The sequence below is a fragment of the Delphinapterus leucas genome, chromosome 10, assembly GCF_059928025.1.
Source record: "Delphinapterus leucas isolate spDelLeu-1000000601 "Yukka" chromosome 10, BTC_Dleu_Yukka2, whole genome shotgun sequence".
NCBI lineage: Eukaryota > Metazoa > Chordata > Mammalia > Artiodactyla > Monodontidae > Delphinapterus > Delphinapterus leucas.
In genome coordinates, this window is record NC_143138.1 from 38,261,414 (window position 1) to 38,287,915 (window position 26,502).

Below are 26,502 nucleotides of genomic sequence, written 5' to 3' on the forward strand. Positions count from 1 at the left end.
CTATTCCTTGTTTTAAATTACCTTAATAGAGCACTGTCATTATGTTGGTAGCGCCAAAAGTAATCTTTTGAAGGAGGGCAGATAATATGAGGTTGTTCTGGTTGTGACATTTTCAGTGGATGACCTCATTCTGACCTTTTACATTGGTGGCAACCCCTTTCCTTCCTGTTTTACCTTTTCCCTATGTTTATGGTGGTAAAGGGGTTATATTTAAGATGGAGTTCTCGCAAAATGAAACTAAGTACAAATACCTACCCAGACCTTTAAGGCTGTGGTTCTCAAACTTTAAAAAGTTTGATTCACTGAGTCAAATCAGTTCACCTGCACCCCTTCCTACTTTATGGTGGAAAAAGGAACTTGGTGATAAAAACTGGAGAGAAATTTAAGGGAAATGCTTACTTTACTAGTATTTGAGTATATACACATAAAATTATGCCCCGCAAGCTTAAAAATAAGTAACATTATTGCATTTACCTTGATATCAATAGCATGTTGGAATTTATTTAAATAGTACAGATTCACCAGTGAAATACTGCTGTCTAGGCAAACTTTTATTCTGACTCATTGGTTCATAAAATGCAATGCACATATCCCAGTGTCTAGTTATTGGAGAATTATTGACCAGATATAATAGAAATGTGTATCACTACATACTTAGGCTTTCCTAGAAACCCCATAGCAAATTGAAAATAGTAAAGCTAAACTATAGCAGTTGGTCATTAGAAAGCAAGAATAGCAGGGATGGAAAACTATGACTAACTTGGAATGATGATCATGCATGTGTATTAGCTAGAAATAGTGGCACTTCTGCTTGTTGGTGTATACAGTTGTAACTTGGCAGGTTTGCCAAATACAGTGTTTTGGCCAGACTTCTTAGTAAAATAGTGAATTAGAGTTCTCTATAGTATCTTTAATAACTCATTTAGTAGGTTGCTGCTAAGTACCTGTTAGTCATATGTGAAAGTGGAAGCCTTAGGATTAAGAAAGAATCAAAAGAAAGGCTTGCATTTTTTGGATTCATTTAAGGCCCATCAGTGGGTCTCAAGACCATGCTTTGAATATTATGATTTTTATGTTAAACCTGGGTTTTGGAAATGTAGAAAATGAAATTAATCTGTGATATCTTTTCTAACATTAACTTGGGGATACTTAAGTTTGGTATAGCTAGTCACATCATAGCCTTCTTTTCATAGTTTGTTAAGGATTAGGGAATGTCAGGAGCAGATTTGGTCAGGCGCTTCTATTATGTCTCTCATAGAGCAGTAGATCTTAGCCTTGGCTGCATACCAGAATCACCTAGGGAACTTCAGAACTTACTGATGCTGGGTCCCACCCCAAGAGATTCTGATGCAGTTGGTTTGGGGTATATAGTCTCGGTATCTTAACTGATTTTTAAAAGGGCTCTGGGTGATTCTACTGTGCAGTGAAAGTTGAGACCCTCTATCTAAGAGACTATTTCTTAAACAGTAGCTCCTGCATTATTGGGAGACTGATAATTATGTTTTGGAGGGTAACAAAAGGTAAGGAATCTTCTGTGATTAAAAAAATTTTTTTTAAAAGCAAACTAAGATTTAACCTTTGGCCACTTTAATTTTGAGGGTAATTAAGCTTAAATACCTTAAATTATTCTTGTACTCTGAGAAGCTTTATGCCTTTTGACATATACCAAAGGGTCATGTCAGACTTACTAGGAACCCCTTATAGGTCTATAAGGAAGGAAATGTCCCAAGTTCCATATTTGGAGTTAAGTGTTCTTTAATAGTTAATGTTTTTTAATCTGAGTAAACTTAGGTTCTCATGCTGTGGTTAAGGTTCTTGCCTTTTTACTGTATAGTAGAAGTGGTCATCCTCATATGACCTCCTCTGATAACTTGAAGAAAATAAAGCTAACTTTCAGTCTTCAAAAGGTCAGTTAGGGCTTCCCTGGTGGCGCAGTGGTTGAGAGTCCGTCTGCTGATGCAGGGGACACGGGTTCGTGCCCCAGTCCGGGAAGATCCCACATGCCGCGGAGCCCGTGCGTCTGGAGCCTGTGCTCCGCAACGGGAGAGGCCACAACAGTGAGAGGCCCGCGTACCACAAAAAAAAAAGGTCAGTTAGCCCTGTGCTTTTGACCTGTCGTAAGTGATCCCATTCAGCTAGTACCAAGTTGAAGGTTAATATTAGTTAATGCTTAATATAAATTTATTGCTCTAGGTTAAGCCTAACGTATATAATTGTTCACCCTGCCTGCTACTTTTTTTTTTTTTTTTTTTTTTTTTTGCGGTACGCGGGCCTCTCACTGTTGTGGCCTCTCCCGTTGCGGAGCACAGGCTCCGGACACGCAGGCTCAGCGGCCATGGCTCACAGGCCCAGCCGCTCTGCGGCATGTGGGATCTTCCCGGATCGGGGCACGAACCCATGTCCCCTGCATCGGCAGGCGGACTCTCAACCACTGCACCACCAGGAAAGCCCGCTGCCTGCTACTTTTCAGTCCATTGAGAATCACTGAAAAAAAGCAGAGGCTTTAGCTTCATCTTTGGCTGATTAAATCCTATTCTAATATTTGTAGTACCAGCATGGTCCTGGGTAACTCTTAGGCCCTAGTAACTGATTAGGCAATAGGTTTGAGTTAACTTTAAGGTATTAAACCACAGAGGTAATAAAAGATGAGGTACTTCTAGGCATCCAATCTTTGTCAATTCATTTTTTTTTTGAGTGTAGAATTTTCAGAAGTCATTAAGTAGGAAATTAAATTGCTTTATATCCCCTAAAATCTTAAATGAAATCATAAGTTGGAACGTATCATATGTTTGAAATGACTGTTAACAATGAACAAAACTCTTTTAGAGCATAGCTCTAGCTGACACTGTGAACACCCAGACAACAAAAGGAAAAAGAAGGGTATAGATTTGAGGTATTAAGAGCTTCAAGTTGGAGGACACCCCAGTATGGAAAATAGACAAAGGTTTGGGAAGGGGGCAGTACCTGGATCATTTATACTTACCATGTGCTAAAGTGAGAATGGGCTCCCAAGGTGGGACTCTAGCTCCCAGGTGAGAACATTACCTTATATCACAGTTTTGAACCTGCTGTTGCCTACATTCTATAACTCCAAGATTTTTTCTTTTTTTACACCTTAGTATCTTGAAGAAATTCTTTTTTTGTGGCAGTAGGTCTCTGCTTTTATAGTAGAAATCTTTGGACAAATAAGATTTACTTAACATTCAGCTTTGCTGGAATATATTTAGTCTAAATTGAAGGGTTTCTGTAGTCTCAACTTTTATAATTAGAATTAAAATATTTCTGCTTCTTGGGGAAGGCCCAATCCATGTTTCAGACTCCAAAGCTTTAAAGAAACATAGTTGGCATTTGTTATTTAATATGTGTATTTAAAAGAAAACAGTGTACAATTCTCCATATGGAAAAAATGAGTTCCTGCCTTACCGTATACACAAAAATAAATCGTAGATGGAAAATAAAACTTAAAAAATTTTAGAAGAAAATACTGGGCAATATATTTATGACCTCAGAGAAAGGAAGGGCTTCTTAAATAACGTACAAGAAGTACAAATTGTAAAGGAATACTTGGTGTATTTTACTACTTTAAAGAAAGAAAACCTTCAGTATATTGAAAGACAGAAGCAAATGAAAAGACAAGCCACATGGTCCAACTACTTTGGAATTATCTTATAGTTCACGTGCATACCCTACAACCCAGCAGTTCTACCCCTAGTCAGATGCCATGGAGAAACTCTTGTACCTCTGAACCAGGAAGCATGTATAAGAATGTTTATTGCATTTTCATAATAGCAAAAAACTGGAAATAACCCAGTGTCCATGGACAGGAAAATGGTTACATTCTGGAATAGAATATTGTTTAGCAGTGAAAATAATTGAACTACAGCTACATGTGACATCATGGATCAATTTTAGAAACAAAATACTGAGAGGAAAAATCAGGTAGCAGAAGACTGCATGTAGAATATTTTTACAAAGCTCAAAAACAAAACTAAGATCTCAGTTTGAGAGACACATGTGGCAAAATTACTTTTTTAAAAAATTTTTTATTTTGTGGTACGCGGGCCTCTCACTGTTGTGGCCTCTCCCGTTGTGGAGCACAGGCTCTGGACGCACAGGCTCAGCGACCATGGCTCACGGGCCTAGCCGCTCCGCGGCATGTGGGATCTTCCTGGACCAGGGCCCGAACCCATGTCCTCTGCGTCGGCAGGCGGACTCTCAACCACTGCACCACCAGGGAAGCCCCAAAATTACTTTTTAAAAGCAGAGGAATGGAATTCCCTGTCTGTCCAGTGGTTAGGATTCCATACTTCCACTGCAGGGGGCATGGGTTCAATTCCCTGGTTGGGGAACTAAGATCCTGCATGCCGCGTGGTGTGGCCAAAAAATAAAAATAAAAAAAATAAAGGCAGAGGAATGATAAACATAAAATTGAGCACGGGGGTTAGGAGGAGAGGCAGGAGGATGGGCTGGTGGGTACACTGTTAGCTTGAATAATATCAGTGATACATATTTTGGTTCTTCATTTGGACTCATGGGTATTCATTTTATTATGCTTCATAATTTGGTAATTTTTTGGTATGTAACAAATTTTAAAAATCGTAATAAAAATGATAAGCCTCAGTCTGGGAGAAGATATTTGCAATATATAAAACTATAAAGGATTAATGTTCTGATGAATCAGGATTAATGCCTTGGATTCATAAAGAATTACTACGAGGGAATTCCCTGGTGGTCCAGTGGTTAGGACTCCACATTTTCACTGCCAGGGCCACGGTTTGATCCCTGGTCGGGGAACTAAGATCCCACAAGCCGTGAGGCCAAAAAGAAAAGCTAAAAAAGAAAGAATTCCAAGGAATCAGTAAGAAAAAAGGTGATGCAACTGAAAAAAACAACTAATGGTCAAAGGATCTGAACAGTAGTAATTCACAGAAAAAAGAACTGAATGGCTAATTAACATATGAATATGCACTCAACCTTACTAGAAATAAGGGAAATGCAGATTAAAACAGCAAGATCCTATTTCATGTTCATCAGATTGGTAAAAATTTAAGAGTCTGACAAAGACAAGTGTTGGTGAAAGTGGAGCACTAGGAGCTCATCCCACTGGGCATGTTAAATAGATGTAACCACCTTGGAGGACAACTGGATGATGTCTGATTAAGTTGAAGATGCTCATGATGCAAGACCCAGCAATACTACCCAGTGCCCAGGACGTGTTACAAGAATGTTTATTCAGGTGTTACTTGTTATAGTGAAACATTGGAAGCAATGTAAGTGTTTATTTAGAGAAGAATGTATAAAAAAACATTGTGACATTTGTATAATGGAATAGTGTACAGCAGTGAAATTGGTGAACTAGAGCTACATGAATAAATCTCAAAATCATAATATGGAGTAAAAACATGTTTTAGCACTATAGAATAATGCAGTACAGTATGAAACCCTTTATTAAAAGTTGAAATATACAAGAAATTATATGTCATTTATACAAATATCCATACAAGCATAGCACGGGTAGTTATGATTTCAGGGTAGTTATGACTTCAGTGGGGAGAGAAGGATTCTGGCTTTAATCATTTCTGTAGTTTTGTTTCTTTTAAAAAGGAATGATCTGAGACAAATATCACAGATTATTAACCTCTCTTTAATATGGGTAATGTATACATGGATGTTGTATTGTCTGTGCTTTCTTTTCTGTATGTTTGCAGTATTTCATAATAAGTATTTTTAAAAGTTCACACAGCTGTAGCTTTTAACTTTAGAAGTTGTATAATATGGAAAGCACTTAGATTAGAGCCTTCCCTGTGGTAAGCCCTCAAATGCTGAGCACAGGAAGGCTTTTTGACTGTAATTCCCCTAGTATTGCAGTCCTGGTATATGAGAGTAGATTACTTGAATTTAGAAAATACTCTTCTAAGAACTAGTTACATAAATGTTTCAGTTTGATAAGCAGACATTTATATACCTTTGACCAGTAGGTTATAACTTTAGCTTTTGATAATAAAATTTCCCTTTATGATCTTCCAAATTAAAGAGGTGAAAAGAGGGATGGTTTTGAGCAAGATATTTAATTTCCAAAGCAGGCTCTGCCAGTTAACTAGTTCTGAGGCCTTGGGCAAAGCCGTTTTGGGCATCAGAGTTTTATCTGCAAAGTTGGGCGAATAAGGTCCTCTTTGCTGAGTTTTGTCATAGGCTCATAAGCATAAAAGGAGTACAGGGCCTGGCACTTACTGGGTGCTCAGTTATGGTACTAGTTGCTACGACAGATACCTTTGACCTAGTGAATGGTCTCTCACCTCACTGACAAAGCTTTATTTTCATTTTGGAAGTTCTCTGGCAAGCCAGACTTGCCATTAAGCTGCTGGGCCATCCTGCTTATTTAGCTTGTGGGTAGCTCTAGGTGATACTTGTAGCCTTTGGTCTCTAGAACAGAACTCTGGGCACCCATCTTCCTGCTGGGCTTCCTGATGTGTGTACGTGTTTCAGGCCTTCTCCACAGTAGGCACTCCTGACTACATTGCTCCTGAGGTGTTCATGCAGACCGGGTACAACAAGCTCTGTGATTGGTGGTCGCTGGGGGTGATCATGTATGAAATGCTCATTGGTAAGTTGCGTGCTTTCAGAGGACTTTTTCTGTGCAGTCAGGAAAGAGTCCTATGTTGATAATAGACTGTTTTAGGTGGGGGTCATCTAAGAGCACTTTTCCCCCCTCGTCTTTTAAAGTGAAGTTTCCTAGGTAGAAAACGCTGGGCCATCAAATGTATCCCACTATATTATGGCTCCCTGGCACCCTCTCGTGGCTTTGTTGATCATTTATCATGGTTTTCTTTGACTTTTCCATCCTCTCCATCTAGCAACTCTTTCATTCACTGGCATTTATTAAACACCCATTGTATACAAAGAGCCTTCACTGGGCCGTGTCTCGAGCACTCTACTTCTTAGTTGCTGTCCCCCCTTCTCTCTCAAAGCCTTCAGAGCATGGACCCCTCGGACCTCTCTCCCTGTTGCTTGGTATATCTGTGTATTTAGGGGACACATCTGTGGGGCTGGCCATATGCCTGAGCACTAGGAGAGCCCATCTGTCCGTGGTGGCCCTGAGTGAATCTGTGTGAATGACTGGTGTGGCATCGTCTGGCTGTGTTGTCTATGGGAACACTGGACGCATGCCTGTGGAGGCGGATGTGGTCTGTGTAGAGGGCAGGTGGAGTATTACGGTGACTATCCTTCTCACCTGTAGTTCTCAAAGAGAGGCATGGTGGTCACTTTTCCCAGATAAGGATATTCCTAGAATGGAGTCATTTCTTAATGATGTTGTTTCATCCTTTCATTTTCCTCTTTGGGCACAGTGAGCCCCGCCTCTGCAACTCTGCTTCTGTCCTCCTTCCTTTTTCCAGCTCCAGCTAGTAGCTGGCTCCCTAGTGGTACCAGAAGCACAACTTCACTTTGGGTTTAAGAGTTTTGGGGGAAAATGAACAATTGGTTTAGATGTTTCCTGGGGTGAGTGGAAATCCTGTCCATGTCATGTAGGGAAGGACATATAGGATCATTAAAGATATATTAGAATCAGATTAAGGTGAATAATCTCAGATTCAAAGTTCTGGGATGTGAGAGCTCCGAAGTTCCCTTTTTATTACAGGCTACCCACCTTTCTGTTCTGAGACCCCTCAAGAGACATATAAGAAGGTGATGAACTGGAAAGAAACTTTGACTTTTCCTCCAGAAGTTCCTATTTCTGAGAAAGCCAAGGATCTAATTTTGAGGTATCAGAGAACATTTCCCCTGTCCCCCAGCCAGGCTTTTTGACATGAGTGAATCTATTTTTAAAAATTTTCATCATTTCCTGGGTCGGTCCCCCCTTCCTCCCATTTCTCCTTTTCTTTTTCTGAAGAGACTACTTGAGGTATGCTGAAAGGCCTCTGTGTTTTCCAGATTCTGCTGTGAATGGGAACATAGAATTGGAGCCCCTGGAGTTGAGGAAATCAAAAGTAACTCTTTTTTTGAAGGTGTTGACTGGGAACATATCAGGTATATCCGTATACAAAGTTTCAGGATAATTTCAGTAAGTCTCTAGTTTGCTTAATACTAATTTAGAAGCACCACTACTGGCAAGCCAAGTATGGGAAGAGAGCTTCTTAGAAATTCAGGGTCTTTTCCTGATTTTCATTCATGGCGAGGATTGGGAGTTGGGGTTTCCTGTCACCCATGTGCCGTGGGACACGTTGAAGCCAGCAGTCATTTCCAAAGTGAAGTGAACTTTGGATTCCACGGTGAAAGGACCACCTAAGCATTGTGTTGCACTTGCTTTTACCAAGAACACACCAACTTCTCTAGTGTTAGGAGCCACCAGCAGGACTCTCCCTGCCCCTAGGGTGGAGGCTATCACTGGGAGACAGAGAAGGAAGAGAGGAGTGGAAGAAGGATGGAGTGGGGAAGGGCGCAGAGGGGGAGTGGAGGGGAAACGTGAAACTGTTGCGGACAGGGCTCGCAGAGAGCTGCCAGCGCTGCACAGACCTCCCTCCTCAGCATTCATTGGTTGAGCAGATGCAGTTGTCATCCATTTCATAGGAGTGTTCTAATTCGCATGCTTGTGATTTCTACCTTTGCCTTGTAGCCACTCTACTTTGTTGGCATTTCTGGTAGAAGAGGGTCAGAGCCCTGCACGAGGAGGCATTTAGAGGTTCAGTTTCCCTTTTCAGCAGACAGGGCAGGCTGTCAGGGAGAGTGTACTAACTTTGGATTTTAATTTCTCCTTATTTTTCTTGTCTTTCTTCCTAGCTATGAATAATTACATTTTTTTCATCATAGTTTTGTTTGGTTGTAGTCAGCTGGTGGTTGGTCAGTGGTCATAAGCTTTTCAAAGGAAATTAATGCTGCCTGCCAGTGGACAGTCTTCCCTTGTCAGACCAGGGGTCTTTTTTGGAGAAAGACTTGATTACTTGTGATCCATATGTTTACTAACCGTAGTAATTTTTGGCATGTCTGTTCTTGGCAGAGAGAGGCCTGCTGCAATATCTATTGAAATCAAAAGCATTGATGATACCTCAAACTTCGATGAGTTTCCAGAATCTGATATTCTTAAGCCAACAGGTAATACTACCACTGCCTCAGGCTGCCTTATAAGTGCATTATTTCCCCCAAATTTTGGGGTGATGTTTACAAATCAGGTTAGAGAACATGGAGAGGAACTTCAGGCTCTTTGTAAGTATTTTTCCAGTGTTAATGCAGGGCAGCAGTGAGACCTTGTTGAATGGAAAGTAGTGAATACAAACACCCATATTTAGCCTGCTCAGCTGGATGGGTGAACCACAAAGATTTGTTCTCTTGTTATTTATTAAATTAAAGGTTAGGTAATCTGAAATGACAGAAACGAGAAAATAAAACTTTAAAAATATTGTGAAAAACATGAGGTTCAGAGAACATAGGCAGGCAAATGTAGAAAATTCGCAGAGTGAAAAATAACTTTTCCCAGATAGAAGCTGTGATATGTTCTTCAGAATGTCACGTACTGAGTGTCAGTACTGAGTAGTCCATCAAGGTAAGGCAGTGAATCAACTCTCACATCTGTTTCTTTCCCAGTGGCAACAAGTAATCACCCTGACACTGACTACAAGAACAAAGACTGGGTCTTCGTCAATTACACATACAAGCGCTTTGAGGGTCTGACTGCGCGGGGGGCAATACCTTCCTACATGAAAGCAGCAAAGTAGTTTCCTTGAAATGGGATCCTAAATCGAGCAGTTCTTTGTACAACATCATGGTTTTCTTCTCACATAACTGTTTTGAAAGAGCTTCGAAGAAGTTTATGGAACCTACCAACGTGTCATGGTGAACTCCTGAAATGTGATAGTAAGTGGATTCTCTTCCATAATGCATCTGATGACCTGTAGAACAAAGACAACCATTTTTACTACATCAGCCATTAACGGCTGTCCTGCTTCTTTAGAAGCATCATGAGCCAATTTGATGTTTTAAAAAAACTTGAGTTTTCCTAAGTTCATCAGAATGAAGGGGAAAAAACAGCCATCATCCAACATTGAGATTGTAACATATACTTACTGAGTATCAGCCAATTCCTGTGATTTTGTGACATATGCTTGCTACCAAGCCCACCAAGTATTTTTTTTTCTTTACAGCTAAAAGTTCCATAGTACTAAGGAAATAAAGCAATAAAGAAAGCTTCAGTAGCCAGCATTCTGGCTGAAGGAAATGATCCACCATTCTGAGTGGGTGATGGTGGTAGTTTCTCCCCAAACCTCAGCCTTGGGCAAGTAGCTTTTTATAGCCTCCATTCATGGTGCACTTTATTTATGGTACTAGGATAAAGACCCTCAGTCCATTTTGATTTCCTTCTACCCATCTGAAATACTCACGCTGCTTTTCTGAGTGTTGATGGGAAGATACCAGCTTGATCCTTTGTTGCTCTTAGAAGGCCCAAAAAGCCACTGGGCATTGCCAAGGAGTCCTGGATCACGTGGAAAATCCTCACTTTCTCTTCACGGCTGTATTAGAAAATCCCTTTGGATGTTGCCGTGGACTAGCAATACCCACAAGTGCTGCCAAAAGGACCTCGGTTTATTCCTGGGAACACAGCAAGGAGAGCCCAGGCAGAAGCAGGAGGCCTCGAACCCTCTTGGCTAAGGTGCTGCTCCTGCTCCGTGTCCAGACCTCCCTGCAAGTGGTGAAGGAACGAGCCCAATACAAAGTGCAGAGCCAGCCTGCAAATCCGTGCGAAGTTCACGCCTCAATCTTTGGTGCAACTGTATTTGTATCCTCTTAGTATTTCTCCTCTCCCAACTTTAAGTAACCATTTTGCCTTGGAATCATGATTACAAATTTTTCCTTTGCAGATGCCTTCCTGGGGGATGGTCCTCTTCACCCTAAAGGGTCACGTGCAGGCCTGGGCTGACCAGGCCTCTCTGCTGTGGTGCTCTCTAGAGAGACCCTCTGAATTTTAGCACAAAGTGCCTTTTCTTTCACAGCTGCCACCGCCTTTAGAGGACTTTCGCTGCATCAGAAAAATGTGGAGGCTCCATATTAATGCATTATTACTTTTAAAAATTTTGATAACTCTTAAAGCATCATTTGCACCTATGTGGTAACTTTGCCTGTTGCAGAGTGTCATAGCCAAGCCACAGCTGGGAGACTGCTTTCTGCCAGTCTTGAGGTTGTTAACATCAGCTATGAAAGGAAAGTATGTCCTAGCTTAGCCATTCAGAAAAGAAAAATGGGACTATCAGAGTTACAGTAGTAAGTGAAACTGCTTTGGGTTTTAATGTCTTAGAGGAAGAAAAAAGAATATTAGGGAAATATTAACTCTGGATGAAGGTAATGTGTTTCCCCTTATTCTTTCATTCATGGTTTGCTAGTGAAAAGGAAGTGAGATTCTTTTGTGTAACTTTGTAGCTTCTTTGGATTCCCAAATAGTTGGGGTCTTGACCCCTATGTGTTTTGCAAGAGTATGTGGTAAGCATGGACAATGAGAGGTAATGGGAGGGTGGTAGGTAGTCTGTGTGTTGGGGAGTGGCAGGGGATAATTTGTTTTTGGGGGGGAATGCCCACATTTTAACTTTTAAATGTCTGAATAAACTGTGTGAAAACAATAGTATAAGTCTGTGGCTCGTAATTCAAAGAGCCAGAGTGCTGATGGCTTCCTCTGACCCTTTTGTCTGCAAACCGTTAAACGCTGAAGACCACCTTTAGGCAAAATGCTTTACCATCTCAGGGAAGATGGGACCTGCTTTTTTGTTCCCTGAGAACAAGTCTTCTGAACTGGGGTTCATGTAAAGAGACTGTCTTCTGTTGGCCTCACGTCTATGCTCTTTTCACCTGGCTCAGTGTTACTGGGCAGTGGGCACTCTTGCAGTAAGTGCAGTTAGGCCAAGGGGAGACCTGCCGACGAAAGTTCTGTAAACTGGTGGACCCTTTATACAACTGTTTGTTTGTAGGTCAGCCCTATTTTTTTTCAGCCTGGGGTTGACCAGGAATCTCACAAGCTCCCAGGATGGACTTCTCAGCTCCCTGTGTCCACCAGAGCAGGGCTCTGTCTCTGGATGTAGATTTAAGGAGTCTTATGGGTCCCACTTCTTACCTCCTTCTCTGGGTCAGGCAAAGGACCCTCAGGCAAAGAGGAAGGGGCAAAGACCAGCCAGGGTGGGAACTGCAGGCAGAGGTTAGTTAAATGCAGCCTAACAATGTATTGTCGTTCCAAGGCTCATGAGTTTCAAGAAACATGTCGGGAACCACTGGCTCAGTGTTGGTCCTATTCACAGATAATTCTGTGTCCTGTCTCTTAGGAGAAGTTAGAAAATAATAGAACTTGAACTGTACTGCATACTAAAATGAAACTGAATGCTGATGTCATTCAGACTCCTTGATTCAGGAGTACATCAGAATTTTCTTCAGTACCTATTTAAGAATTTCAAAAGTGAGGGGAATCCTTTGGGATTAATGGTCAGGCTGTGAAATAGCAGATTGCTAATTTTAACGCTCATCTGTATAGTGTAGGAATCCTCTGCCACTGATTGCTACTACTGTTTCTCTGAATCATTTCCTTGGAAGCATATTTCCTGGAGCACCTTCTCCTGTTACTCTCTCCTGGGCCTCTGTGTGTAACCCTAACGGTGTTTTGAATTGAATGCAAAAGGATTCAGTGAATGGTATTTTCCTTTCCTAGTTAGCAACCATTTCCCTGGAATGATCTGTCAGTCAAAACCAACACTGACTTAAAAACAAGCCTCCACGCTGCTCTTTAGGCATATTTTCAGAGAAAAACATCTTGCCCACATAATACTTAAGCATTCATAAAATACAGAGCTCAATCCCAGGTACACTGGGGATGCAATAGGGAAGCCCACTGTGGTTCTGAACCACAGATCAGTTTGAGGAGAGAATTCCCAGCCACAAAGTTGGCTTAACAGAATTGCAGCATCAACTATAAAGTTATTAGTATGTTAGTGTTGCTGTAACAGTACTATTAAGCCAACCCTGAGTTGTGGGGAAGGTTGAGGAAGCTTCCCAGAGGTGTTAGTAAGTAGCAGTGATTTGGCAGAGGGGAAGGTGAGCAGTGCAGGATTTGGGAGGCTGGTAGGTATGGTCCCGTGCTGTGACAGAGGCATGGAGCTATGAGTAAGTATTGCTTCCTGAAAAACACTCTCCAGTCACTTTCGTTACTTCATTTCCCTCTCACGTCAGTCTGGTTTCTTCCCCTTGTGTGAAACACATTAGTATTAATTATCCCATGTGCAAAACGTGCTAGTACTAATTTTAATAATCACTCCTCTGCTCACTGGCATCCTAACTGCCACATCCACTGGCTTCTCTTCAGCCCTCATCTACCTGACCACCCTGCTGCACTCACACTGTTGAGTTAAAACAAAAAACTCTGCTCCCACCTCTCTGACTTCCTTCTTGGTAGTTCCTCTGCCACTGCCCAAATGCTGGTGCTCCTCAGAGCAATGCCTTTGCCTTTTTTTCACTCGTATGATCTCCCCCATACTGTGGCTTCAGCTGCCGTTTTTGTGGTGAGATCTTCAAAATGACCATCCTGCCTGGATCCCTCCCCAGAACTCTAGATCCCATGTAGCCGAGTGCCTATTAGAAATTGCCACCTGGAAGGCATCTTACAGGTGCCAACTGTCCTTATGGAGCTCTTCTTGCCTCCACAGCCTTTTTTCTAGCTCATTCTACCTGCTGTCCAAGCCAGAAATTTCTTACATGATTCCCATCAGTAAACATATATAATTCTGGGGCATGATTGTCCATCCTACCAGTGTCTTCATCATTCCTTGCTGAGTCCATTGTTGTGGTCTCTTAGCTGACCTTTGTCCCTGGTCCTTCCCCTTTCAAGTCTGTCGTCCTCTCTGCTGCCAAAGAAACTCTTAAATTTCAAGTCTGATCATGTTATTCTCCTGCATAAAATCCTTCAGGCTCCTGAGAGCTTATATAATGAGACCAAACACCTTTGTCTGAGGTACAAGGGCCCTTCCTTACTCTGGCCTATCTCTGCATTACTATCCTCCCCCTGCCCCCACCATCCTCTTCCCTGATGACAATAAGCAACTAGTTCACCTTCGCATCTTTGCTTATACAGTTGCGTTGGCCTGGAATACTTCCCTTTGGATTCATGAATCCAAAACAACTAGTATTTGTCTTTCACAGTTTGGTTCATGTGTCATGTATACAACCCTCCTGTGAACTCTCCTCTAATTTTCATAGTAAAAACTGGCTACTCCATCCTTATGCGCTTCCTGAGTGACCTGGACTATTTATGGATCTTTGTGCAATTATAAGAGCCCTCTGAAGGGAGGAACTGTGTCCTAGTCAGCATGTCCCTGTGACCAAGCAGCACTTGGCACTGAACATACTCAATGGGCCATGCCTTCAGAGCATGTTTTTAACCTCTGTGCTGACAAAGGCAGGCCTGCCAGGGAGGCCCTGGCTTGCTTCAGCACCCCTACAAGTTGTCAGTGTCACCAGTAAGCTGCTCAGGCCAAGTGTGCTGAGGGGAGCTCAGGAGGCACCTGACTAGAAGAGGGCCGAATCAGCAGAGGATGAGCAAGATGCCCCAAAGCAGTGTTTCCCAGGGACCTGCCTGGACCCTGCCCTACCTTCTCAAGCTGCCTTTCATGCCTGCCATGCTTCTTCACTTGCTTGAAACCAAAAGTGAGAACACAGAAGTTTGTGAGTCATCTTACCTTTCAAATTTACATTTGGTTTTGTGGGGTACTACTTGGTTGGATTTGAGGGTTCAACTACTTGGTTGAATGCAAGCTAACCAGAAACTCAAAAGAGAGCAGACCATTATGGCTCTGGAACCTGTGAATTATAAGAAATACCAGGGTGGGAAAAGCACATACAGGCTCCAGGCCAGCCGCGCCCCCGCCGGCTGCTGTAGGAAAGAGCCTCTCCTGGGCAGTCCACGTGCTGCTACTCTCCGTCCCCTTTAACATCTTGAGTTCCAATATTATTTTCTGCTAAAAAACAACAACATGGACACAAATGATAACATTTTATTATAGAAAAAGCATCCCAAATATAGGATTTCGTAAACACTGGTAGGTGAACAAGTGCAACTTTAAATACAAAGTAAAGAGGCAAAACCTACAAGCATTTTGCCTTTAAGAGAAAATGTAATGTTCTCTTGCAGAGGTGATCCCACCCAGAGCACGGATGTGGCTCCATCTCCCATAAAGGTATCAGGTTTGCTTTCTGAACTATGCCCAGTTTAACAATTTCAAAATGATGGCAAGAAGTGGCATTGAATAAATCACTGATTCTTAACTTTCTATTGACTATTACTCGATAAAGGCTCCCATCACTCTTTGACAATTTAAAGCCTCTGCTCTGATTGTTTTTACTTAACAGAAGGACCTGCTGGAACACTATCCATCCTTTCTGGGCTTATGCCACAGTATTTTCATAGACCTGTACACATTAGGTATCACACGGAATTTAGTTATTAATACTGGCTACTGCATATCATGCAATAAATCCAGCTACTTTCTAGCTCCCTTACCTTTTTTTTTTACTGTCATTCTTTTAATACCTTTTCTCCACTTTGGAGAAACCATTAAGTAATCTCATCAGACACATTTTAACACTGTCTCCTTGCCTGCTCCCAATTCCTTAATGGCAAATGTTTCCTAATCAACAATACATGATTTGATGCAGACACAAACTCAGATCCTAAACCTCAAATTCAGGTTTATCTTGGCCTGCTGATAGATACCTCTGAATAAGACAGTCTGGGTAAAAACATTTTCTTATGAAAATGTTTCTGTATAAACAGCCTAGCTTACTTATTTAGGCACTTAGGAAAAAACCACCAAACCTGAGTTTCACCTTTTTAATTAGAAATACCTGTTGCCCAGCTGGCCAGTAACTGACTCTGAAGGGAATGACTGCAACCCAGCTCTTGTTCCTGCGAGAACTGCGAGGTCCTGTGGCCACGGGATGTCCTGGCCCTGGGAACAGAGCTGCTGTGGCTGAAAGGAGCCACCGAATTACAGTGATGCTGCGCTCCAGGTTGGAAGGGCGTGGGGTACAGAAGAAATGTCCTCTCCACCAGAGGGAACCTGTGGGCCCAGTTTTTCCCTCCGTCATCACCACCTGGCAACACTGGCAGATTTACCTCCACAGATCTCCAGCTCACTCGAACCCTAAGGGTTGGGGCTGAAAGCACGTTAACCCAATTTTGGGGGAAAAAAAGACCTGGTTTTTGAAAGCCGGAGGAAATTAATCATTTACATAGAACAAAGTGTTAAGTACATGCCACACTTTCATATCTAGCTTTTTACCTAAGCAATGACTAATAAGTTTTAGAGTGTTAGCTGAGACATGTCTACCCTTAAATGTTATATATTAAGCTATAAAACAGAAATTATACATACTTATTATAGTCTACACAAAAGTTAAATTTCCTTTGTGATAGCATGGAAGTCAACCACAAAGTGTAAAGGAAGCACCATTAAACAATTATCCTGGCTGGTCGTGGGTATGAATGTAGTACCAGTAAGGTCAAAGCCAAACCTGACCTCAAACAGCCAATTCTTTTCACGGAAATAAAACTACCCCTGGCTACAAAATAACGTTAACCCTAAACATTAACCCTGGCCATCAGCCTTACAAATGGATGCCAACGATAATCAGAATAATTCTGTAGCTGGGGGATGGCTCGGTTTAAAAACCCTTACTACTGATTTTTCTGAATAAGGAACACAGCATTGATGTCCCCTGTGACACTGGCCCTGGTCACATGCACAGAGAATACACACCTTAGAACACTCTTGTTCTTCAAGCCTGGAAAGAGTAGCTGTCAACACCCAATCTGACTTCACCTTTGGAGAATTCTGACTAGGGAGGTCATAAAATGGCATCAAGTAGCTTGCCCTATAGTATCTTGTGGAAATGGAATTTAAGAAAACCAGTCCTGTTCTTAGAGAACTTGAAGGAAACTACGTGTCTCTTTGTACATGCTCAGGGTAGGTGATTGGAAGGCCAACCTCTACCATATAATGGGCAAGATCTCAAGACACATCTGACTCTAGAATCTAAATTTAGCTCTACTGTTAACAGCCATGGAGACATCAGGGGAGGTGGTTACAGTACCCAGAGGAGTGATCTGGGTCGTCACACACCATGTACTGTTAACCCAGAGCTGACAGATCAATCAAAATGACTAGGCCTAATTTCCCTTCAACTCATTCTTCCTTTGGAGATGACATTAGTATGGTTTTTTTACCCAGTGTGAGCAGCCGATAGGCTATTTCAAAAATTAAAATATCCTGATACCTAAAAATATTCCATAGTATGAAAAGAATATACAACGAAAATCCCTGCACTGAGACAAAGTCTAGGCAGGTGACGTTTTCCCACCCAGATTCACCCCCAGTCCTACCCACCGAGCTCTTACTAGTCTTTCTACTGAGAAACTGAGCACTTCTGAGAAATCATTGCCTTCATCTTGAAAGCCTTTTAAGCCATATCTAAGGTCTCCTAGCCACACCCACAGCATGCTGGCCTAGGGTGAAGACCTATGGCTTCACACCAGATTCCAAGCCAGGATAATCAAAGTGTGAATTTCACTCCAAATGAATAATCAATTTGTTTAGGGTCAAAAACCTTGAAGCTAAAAAGGTTTCATAAACATTGTTATACATTATCCTTCCTGTCAAAGAATCTGTGAGGTTTTGGATTGTTCATTGCAATAAAAAAACAAACAAAAAACCTGAAGCTCCTAAGAATTTCCTTTGGACATTTTGAATGAGAGCCTATCTCTTCCCAGATGCAACCTGGGCACAGAGGCCACCAGGATGGTATCTCCACTAACCTCTAATGGGCATCCAATTAGTGCCTGCTTGTAGAAGATAGAGATTGTCTCCTTCTAAGTTTGGTCCCTTTGCTGCTAAGTAATTTGCCTAGTATAAAACCAAATAAAACAAACAAAAGCCAAGAACAGAGTGTAAAGGATGAGAACTGCTTTGCTGAATATGAGACAACAGGAGTCTTGACCTTTCCTGGTTTTGCAGTTATGCAAAGACTTGGTGAACAGCACCAGACCCAAAATTTTCAAGTTACCAGGGCTGCTGCAAAGCTGGTAGCTTAATTACCAGTGAGTGCTTTTTAATCTCCTGCCGGAGGCACAGACTTACTGAGAAGGACACACATTAATTATGGTAGAAAAGGAAAGGAGGGGGGAGAAGCATGTCTCCTACTTAGTGTGAGACAAACCATGGGGAGGATTGGCTATGGGCATCCCAGTCAGAGAAAAGGCCGGCAGAGGGGCCCACAGCTGCCCCTAATCCTGAAAGTCATTAGGAGCCATCTGAGAAAGTGGGGCGTTTAGCCGGTCAAGTTCATCCACTTGAGGTGGGTGGTGCATTAATATCTCTTGGTCCTCCAAGACATCTTCTCCAGCAGCTACCAGGTTAGTGAGGGATTTGCTTCGAACACACTGGAAATCCACATGGCGACTCTTTCCTTCTTCTTTTTCCCATGACATCTGGATAAAGGGGCGCTGCACGTAATTATAGATCACTTCAGACCGGCCACCAGGTCTCCTCTTAATTTTTTCTTTACAGGTAGGATAACCTGAAATGGGAAAAAAGCCATCATGACCCCAGCAAATTGCTCACTCTGGTTTCCATACTTCCTTCTTCCTAACCACATGAATTTCCTCCCAAATCCCAAGACTATGTGAAAACTACAGGGAAGTGACCACGTTCTCTGAGGCCCAGCCACCTACATGCTTGCTTCTCTCCTGCTCAGGTTAGTAGGTCTTGTCCTGAGAAGGGAAGTAACAAAAATTCTATCCCTTCTAATGGAAGGGGGAGAAGCCTCCTACTAATTTCAGAAGTCTTTATTTTACTGGCTTCAATACTATAGAACAAAAATCCTACTGGGGCATGGTTACTCTAGTCCTCTAATTCTATTGCTTAGAGGGCAACCTGTATGAGAAGTAGTTAAGGAAATGCAAAATGTTTAAGCCTGAAGAAAAAACTGGGATGCTGCCTAAAATATCTGAAAGTCAGTTACAGGGATATGGGAGAAATCTTATACAGAGTATATATCTTCACAGGCTAGAACTAGAAGGACGACAGAAGAGGGAGGAGGTTATCTATTATGTATGTGGAAGAATATTCTCGTGGTAGGACAGTTTGATGGGCTGCTGTGGGAAATGGAGTGATCCCTGTCACTCTGTCCCTGTGGTTTCCAAAGAGACAAAGGAGGACACAGTAGGAAGAGGTTTAATACATGATCTCAAAAATCTCTTCCAACGTTAAGTTCCAACTTAAGCTGGATACAACGACGGGTTCTGTGAGCAATATCGAGACAGCTAGAGTAGCAAAACACAAGAGTCAAAGACCCATGGAGGGGAGACCAGAATGGCTTCAGCACTCTCCGGGAATCAGTCTCCAATACCCTTCCACGGAGACCACAGGTTGGGAGCCATTGCTCAAATCATTTAAAGCAGTTTTGTCAATATATCCAGACACTCCCCAAAGGTAGTAGTGGAATAAAACGAGTCTCGAACTTATAGTTTTCAGAAGGACCCTTCCAGATCCCAGAAAGATCCTCACCAAGACTGTTGGCTAAACGGCTGGCCCTCCCACTTGGTGAGCCCACGAGCTCTGCTACATTTACCCGCCCAGTGCCTAGTCCTCACTGCTCTTTATCCTGAGGCAGTAAACTGGAACTTATTCCTACAGCTGCTTTAAAGCATTTTCAACTGGAAATAAAATGACAAGGAAATGTAAGGGCAAACTAAAACAAAAATAGGAATCTTCAAACTTGGGTAGGAATGTAGTTTCCATGTGTGTCTATTCTCTAGGCCCTTGGAAGCCAGGTTTTAAGGACAAACGCTGTGGCCACAGATCCAACCTACTCCATGAGCCATGCAAGCTGAATATTGACTGGGATGTTCTTACCTTCAATTCCAATGCGAATGTTTTTCAGGCCCCGTTCCTTTAACACTGTTTTAGCGACATCCCGATTCTCAATATATTTGAAAAATCTATAGAGCTTAGAGCTATAAAGAACTGGGGGAAAAAAAAAATCTGGGGTTAGTCACGGAGTGAATACCTCTGTAAGAGGAAGGAGATGAGCTAACATATTCAGACTAATGACCTGAGCCCTGATGCCAAAAAATCCATATGGATCACAGATTAAATGTTAAATAATAAATCAACCTTAAGAAAGAAACCATACAAGAAATTTTTATAGTCTCAGGGTAGGAAAGACCTTTCTGGATATGACATAAAACCTAGAAGTCATAAAAGAAAAACTGATACACTTGATTACATAAAAAAAAATCTCTGCTTATCCAAAAACACCAAACAAAACTAAGAAGACAACCAACTGGGAAAAATATTTGCAACTCATATTAAAAAGGGCTAATTTCCTTGTCTATAAAGACAGTGGTCACAAATAGAGAGATTTTACAAATCATTAAGGAAAAGACTAACAATCCAATTTTGTAATGGGCAAAAGGCATGATTACAGTTAACAGAAAAGGAAATGAAAATGGCTCTTAAAAAGATGTTCAATCTCATTCATGAAGTGAGAAATGCAAATTAAAACTCAAGTGAGATGCTGTTTTTCACCTATCAGAGTGGCAAGGATAAAAGTTCAGTGAAACTCTGTCTTGGTGAGCATATGGGAAACAAACCCATCATATATTGTCTTGTGAGTATAAACTGGCTCAACCTTTATGAAAGAGAATTTGGCAAATTTTATCAAAATCATAAAAGCACAAAGCTTTTGACACAGAAATTTCATTTCTAGGAATATTATTCTGTAGAGATATACCTGTGTGAAAGACTTTGTTTAAAAAGATATTCACTGCAGCATTATTTATAATTTATAGCTTAAATGGTCATCAAAAGGGCTGGTTAAATCAATTATAGCACAATCATGCAATGGAATACTATTCAGCCATAAAAAAGATTGTGGAAGCTTTTAATGTAAGACATGATATAGAACAGTCTCTACAATAGGGTACCATTTGGGAAAAGAACATGCAATTGCTTATGTATGTGCACTGAATAAATCTGAAAGAATATAAAAGAAACTGAGGAGGAAAACTGGGTAGATGAGGTGGGGTGGGAATAAGACTTTTCAATGTATATCCTTTTGTATTTTCTGAATTTTGAACTACTGCCAATTCAAAAGGATTTAAAGTGAAACAAATGGAGAGAAGAATGACACCACCACTTAACGTGCGGCCACAGTGCCAGACACCAGCGGTAGGCACGGGAAGTGTAACGATGTTCCCTGTGCTCCCCAGCAGGAAAGACCCTCATCCAGGTGAGTGTGCTCATCACCAGCTCAACAGCGACAGTCACACTGGTTCTAGGATTTAGCTGCCACTCTGGGCAGCACATTTCTTGCTGGAAACAGGTACATCATGCAAGGGGCTCCTACTTTGGGAATACTCCTCCCCCATGGGTGGGGGGTGGTCTTCGTCCCAGTCCACAGAATCCTCATCCGTCAGCACAACGATGTGGCATTCTCGCTCCCCTTTCTTGGCACAGCCCACCATGATGGGCAGGATCAGCTCTTCGAGGTAGTGATCAAACTGCTTGTGAGCGCCGTCGTTAGACAGTTCATGCAGTAAAGCACCTGGGAGACAAAAGGCAAGTGAACATCCTCTCTGCTCAAATGCAGGTAATTACTGGAGTGAAAAGACTATGAGGTAACAGCTGTTATCATTGATAAGGTCCAGAGAAGCGGCCCATTTAAAGGCAGGGTATGTCTCCTACTCCAAGGCTATTATGTTAGATACTTTTCACATTCTACCAATCTCCTCCTGTTTAATAAACCCTGAGCATTCTGATCAACTGTGGTTTTCTTGACATGCAATGTTAGTACATAAACATTAATTGTACAAGAGACAGAACCATCATTTGGGGATGACTCTTTATAGTACCTCTTCTGAAGATGCTCTGGACCACAACTTCATAGAGTACCACAGAAGAGGAATGATATCAAGTTTGGCGACACCAAGGGACTTGCTCTAAGTGTGTACTAGACTCAGTAGAGACACCACACATCTAGAGAACTTCATGGAATATGCAGGGAAATGTACCATGAACTTCAAAGAATTTTAAAATCATTTCAGGAAGCCTAGGTAATGATAAGTGCGTGGAGTTTATATTCAGACAATCAGTTCTATTCCCAGCTTTAATGTTTAGAGCTTTGAACAAGCTAATTTCTCCATCTTCTCATTTGGTAAGTGAGATTATCACCTATCTTTCACGGGTTAATTGTGAAACTTATGCAAGTTCACATATATAAAGCACTTAAACACTAAGTTAATAATAATGATAAACTGTAAGAAGAACCCAGCCGATTTATGTTGTGTGACTTTATTAGTGAACCTTCCCTCATATCTGAGGATCAGTATCATTTGTTAAAGAGTTGAGACACCAAGGTCCCAAGAGGGGAAGCAATTAGCTTGGTGACTCACGGGGTCAAGCTAGACTTAGAACCCACTACATGTTCTCTTGTTTACTCCACTTCTCACAGAGCTTTGAAACAAGACAGGGAATGGTTAGTACCACGTCTCTGCCTCTACAGATGATTTTCAACCCACACTTGAAACGCTTTCTGTTTAGTAATAAAAAATGTCAATTCCAAGCACACTCAAAGTTCAGCTGCTCAAACGCAGCTGGCAGCTTCTCCTGCACTTACTCAGATCTTGACATCGGATAGTGTTGAAGTCAAAGTTAATGCAGAGATAATCGCACGTATCTCTAAGGTCTGGGATAGAGATGCCATCAGGACAATTGATGATACCAGTTTTGTAATAATCCTATAAATAAATTAGGAAGAAGAAATGTAGGCAAAGAACAACATGAAAAATTCCCTCTTCAACCCTCTACTCATTCCTGGTTCTATTAAAGTGGTGGGTTACTAGAACTATCACCAAGTTGGTGATTCATTAGATAGCAAAGTGGCTCCTGGCCATCTTGACATGTTTCATCACAACTTGATACCTGACTGAGCTCACACAAGCAAGAAGGACTTAAGAATTATAGAAACAGAAAATAAAGTGGGAAAGGCAATAACTAGAAATGAGAAACCCTAAAGTCAGAACACAGTCTGATGGAACTCTCAAGGCTTCTGACCATGCACGCCCCCAGGGAAGATGATGTAACAAGAAGGCCACTACACACCAGCACCGTTCGAAATACAGTTGCACTGATTCCTTCGGCAATCTCATACTCGCCCTTCTCATTGGGCCGCGTGAAGTTGTACTCTCTTCCTGGTCCAAACATCCTGAAAAATACCCAGGCAACAATGTTACCCGCTGCAGCAGGATTCTTCACAGATGAGACTTCTCCCTTCTTCACCTCATTCTGGAAGACTCCGTTCCACTCTTTCAGTGTAAGTTAAAAACACAGCACTAGGACTCAACCCCTATACGACACACTCAAGTCTTAGGAAACTCCCTTCAGATAGGAAAAGAGGGCAGCAATTGCTTTCAGTGTTTGAGTGCAAGAGGAACAAAGCAGCAAGCCCTCACAGTCCACCATAGTGAGCTTCTGTGACAGCAAAGAAAGTAGAACAGCACCTGCAGAGGTGGCCCTTGGAAAGTGTCTGGAGGGTGTGACAGTCGCCTCTCACGCCCTCCGCAGCGCCCAGGAACCTGCCCACGCACCGGCAGCTCAGGAAGACAGCGTCTCCTCCTCCTCACCCATCAGCATGTACCTATCCAGCACACCATCCTTGATATTTCTGAGTTTTGCTTTTCAATATCTAATCTGATAGATGAATCTGTATTAGTAGGTGCAGATGTTACTGCTTTCCCTCTCCTGGTAGATTTTAATGGCGTAACTCTGGGGAAAATGCCCTTCCTCAATCCAAGGAGTAACTAATGACGGGAATTTCAGGTCAAGTAGAAAAGGAGGGTAGGTATTAGGATCATCAGCAATTTGACATATTTCAGAGAGGCAGGCCTGCTCTGGGCATGAATTCAGAGCTCATGAGGGCACAGGGAGGAAGTCTTGCTTTTATATTCATCTTTTCCCATCCTTCCTCTCTCTCTCAGATCCCCTCCAGTAAAACTGGCCCCATGACTTCTACTACTCCTGCTGCACATCTGTGTAGGAGCTGTGGAAGGAGAAGCCAGGACAGGCAGGTGCTGGTATCTTCAGCTGGCCCACTGGGGGCTCACTGCCTTTTCCTTCCTTAACCTGTTGGGAAGTCCTGCTGTCCAACTGTTCAAAACTGTTATCCTCCACCCTGAACTGGCTGTTTTCCAAGGTCTGAAAAAGACTCACATGCTTTCCAAATCACTACACCATACATAAGAAATCCATTTAGATAAAAGTAGTCTTCAAAGGATGCTGACATTTTTCTGGAATGTTCCGGTTGAAGTGTAGCTGAGACAGCTATGAATCAAAATAGTGAACATGCCATAAATATAATCCCCCCTCAGAGTCATTCATCCAGTAGTGGCACGGATCTGCATTAATCCATTCTCAGCTTCTTAGTTTGTCCCCCTTGTGACCAGTGGCCCACATTTGTAAGCTCACTGGCTAGGCTTATGAATACTTTATGTAGCCACAGGACAGAACAAACCTAAGAAACCCAGAATTCATGACCTCGGCTGACTCAGCTGATGAACCATGTAGATAAAGGCGTCTATTACCCAGAAAATGCTTGCTTTTCTTTTCTTGAGCGCTACTTTTGGAGGCAACCTACTTCAGACAGCCTACCCTGAGGAATGCCTTTCTGGAAGGGCCTGGGGGGAAATGGTGGCGATACCAAGACTGAGGACATGAAGTCAAGTCTGATATAGGGCCAATTTAGAAAATGTTTTAATGTTCTATCTTAATTCAGATGTTTAAGAAATATATAGGTTTGGCTCTGGTTAAAAATGGTTCATCACGAACTTGTATGTATATGTTTAAGTACACACATATTTGAACAGCTAGATTCCACTTAGCCTAAAATTCAGCAAGTTAGTGTGGTCCATTCTGATTTCTATTTCAGTTCAAATTAGTTCAAAGTCAGAGTGAGGTTAGATCCACTTTCAAGTACTAGATGAAATCCTTAAAAGCCAAATGTTTGTGTGTGTATACACTCAAATTATTTTACTCTTACCCCAATCTGCTCTTCATGTTAAGGTCTACAGTTGGCCAGAAAGAGATCCCCTAACTCCCAGCCCAGGCTCTAAAAGTACTTCCTGGACAGCGCTCCTCCTCAGTAGACTCCTTCCATTCCTAAACTCTAACCCTAAAAAGCTGGAGGCAGGAGATGGTGAGGGGAGGGTAAGACTATAGTCTGAATGAAGTAACACAGACGAAGGAACACGAAGAATAAAGAGAGCAATCGTCAAACAAAACAGCCAGATACAAAGATCCAGTTTCAGAAAACTTGAATAGTAGTGGAGGCATTAGAAATTGACACCATTTGGACCTTTTGCACTCCCTTTTGTAGGGGGGCTTATTTCACTATACTGGCTTTGTAAATGAAAGTACCCACCCCCCAAAATCACCAACACATATAAGGTTTTTATGTCCTCTGTCTCGCAAAAGTATGAAGGTAGAAAAATAAGCAATGAAATGTTTTTATGCTTAAATGTAATGCAAGGCAAATAGCAGGTATTTCTATTCACAGAGAACAGAGTGAATTTGGAAGGAAATTATTATCAATTACCTTCCCAACATGGTATCCGGATGAGCAGTGAAAATTTGTGGATTGACAACAAAACGTGTGCCATCTACAAGAAGTGTCACCTTCTCTGGTGCCTGAGAATGAACGTTACTGCCAAAGCCCACAGTGCTGTTTCCAAATCGTTCTGGAGCGATGAAGGGTTCATGGTTCCGTTTATTCCCACTTTGGAAGCAAGAGCCTTTGATGTCTTCAGGAAGTGGCATCATGTGAGGGAACTGAAGATTTGCTGGCTGAGAGGCAGAGTCAAGTGGAAGGTCTAAAAGATCATACAAACAAACCAAAATAACTTGACAGCAAAAAGCCCTGGGGAAAAATAAACCTTGTCCTCTTTAAAGAAAACAAGAACAAAAACCATTACACAAACAAAAAAACCCAAACTTTAAGTATCCTTACGCAAAAACTCTTGCCTAAAACATGTAAAGAAAAACACAAACTAGAGATTCATACTGGGTCCCCCTGAACTTTTTCGTGTGTGTGTGTGTGTGTGTGTGTGTGTGTGTGTGTGCTGGAGAGGAGAGAATCAAGGCAGTAATGCCTACACTTTAAAATAGAACGATTAAACAATTTTAAAGTAAACTACACACATGGTTAAAAATAATTAAACACTAGAGAAGCACTTCTGTGGAAAACAAGCAATCCTCTGCCATACTGCTTAACCTTCCCTAGTCTTGTTTCACAGAGGCATCGCTTTTTTATTTCCGCTTTCACTTCTATCTCTAAATAACACTCATATTTCCTGTGTTTTATTTAAGGAACTTGATAACTCTGTTAGCCAAAACTATTTATTTTCCACATTCTTAAAAAACGTTTCTAAATGTTATT

General features: G+C 41.8%; 2 protein-coding genes across 9 annotated transcripts in view; one reads left to right on the plus strand and one right to left on the minus strand.

Annotated features, from left to right (window-relative positions):
• Positions 1-11,602, plus strand: part of STK38 (serine/threonine kinase 38) — a 43,561-nt gene extending 31,959 nt beyond the window's left edge. For 3 of the 6 annotated variants that reach the window (XM_022581751.3, XM_022581750.3, XM_089918815.1), the window contains exons 10-14: positions 6,487-6,604; positions 7,637-7,760; positions 7,930-8,025; positions 8,993-9,087; positions 9,577-11,602. In XM_022581751.3, coding sequence (XP_022437459.1) covers positions 6,487-6,604; positions 7,637-7,760; positions 7,930-8,025; positions 8,993-9,087; positions 9,577-9,707 — 564 coding nt within the window. In that variant the 3' untranslated portion in view covers positions 9,708-11,602. The remainder of the gene's footprint in view (positions 1-6,486; positions 6,605-7,636; positions 7,761-7,929; positions 8,026-8,992; positions 9,088-9,576) is intronic. The other 3 variants (XM_089918812.1, XM_089918813.1, XM_089918814.1) reach the window with 3 other exon arrangements.
• A 3,390-nt stretch (positions 11,603-14,992) lies between these two features.
• The window catches only part of KCTD20 (potassium channel tetramerization domain containing 20), a 29,525-nt gene continuing 18,015 nt past the window's right edge, over positions 14,993-26,502 (minus strand). For all 3 annotated transcript variants that reach the window (XM_022581754.2, XM_022581752.2, XM_089918816.1), the window contains 6 exons: positions 25,663-25,936; positions 23,175-23,277; positions 22,690-22,810; positions 21,421-21,618; positions 19,926-20,036; positions 14,993-18,588 (listed from right to left, as the gene is read on the minus strand). In XM_022581754.2, coding sequence (XP_022437462.1) covers positions 18,296-18,588; positions 19,926-20,036; positions 21,421-21,618; positions 22,690-22,810; positions 23,175-23,277; positions 25,663-25,936 — 1,100 coding nt within the window. In that variant the 3' untranslated portion in view covers positions 14,993-18,295. The remainder of the gene's footprint in view (positions 18,589-19,925; positions 20,037-21,420; positions 21,619-22,689; positions 22,811-23,174; positions 23,278-25,662; positions 25,937-26,502) is intronic.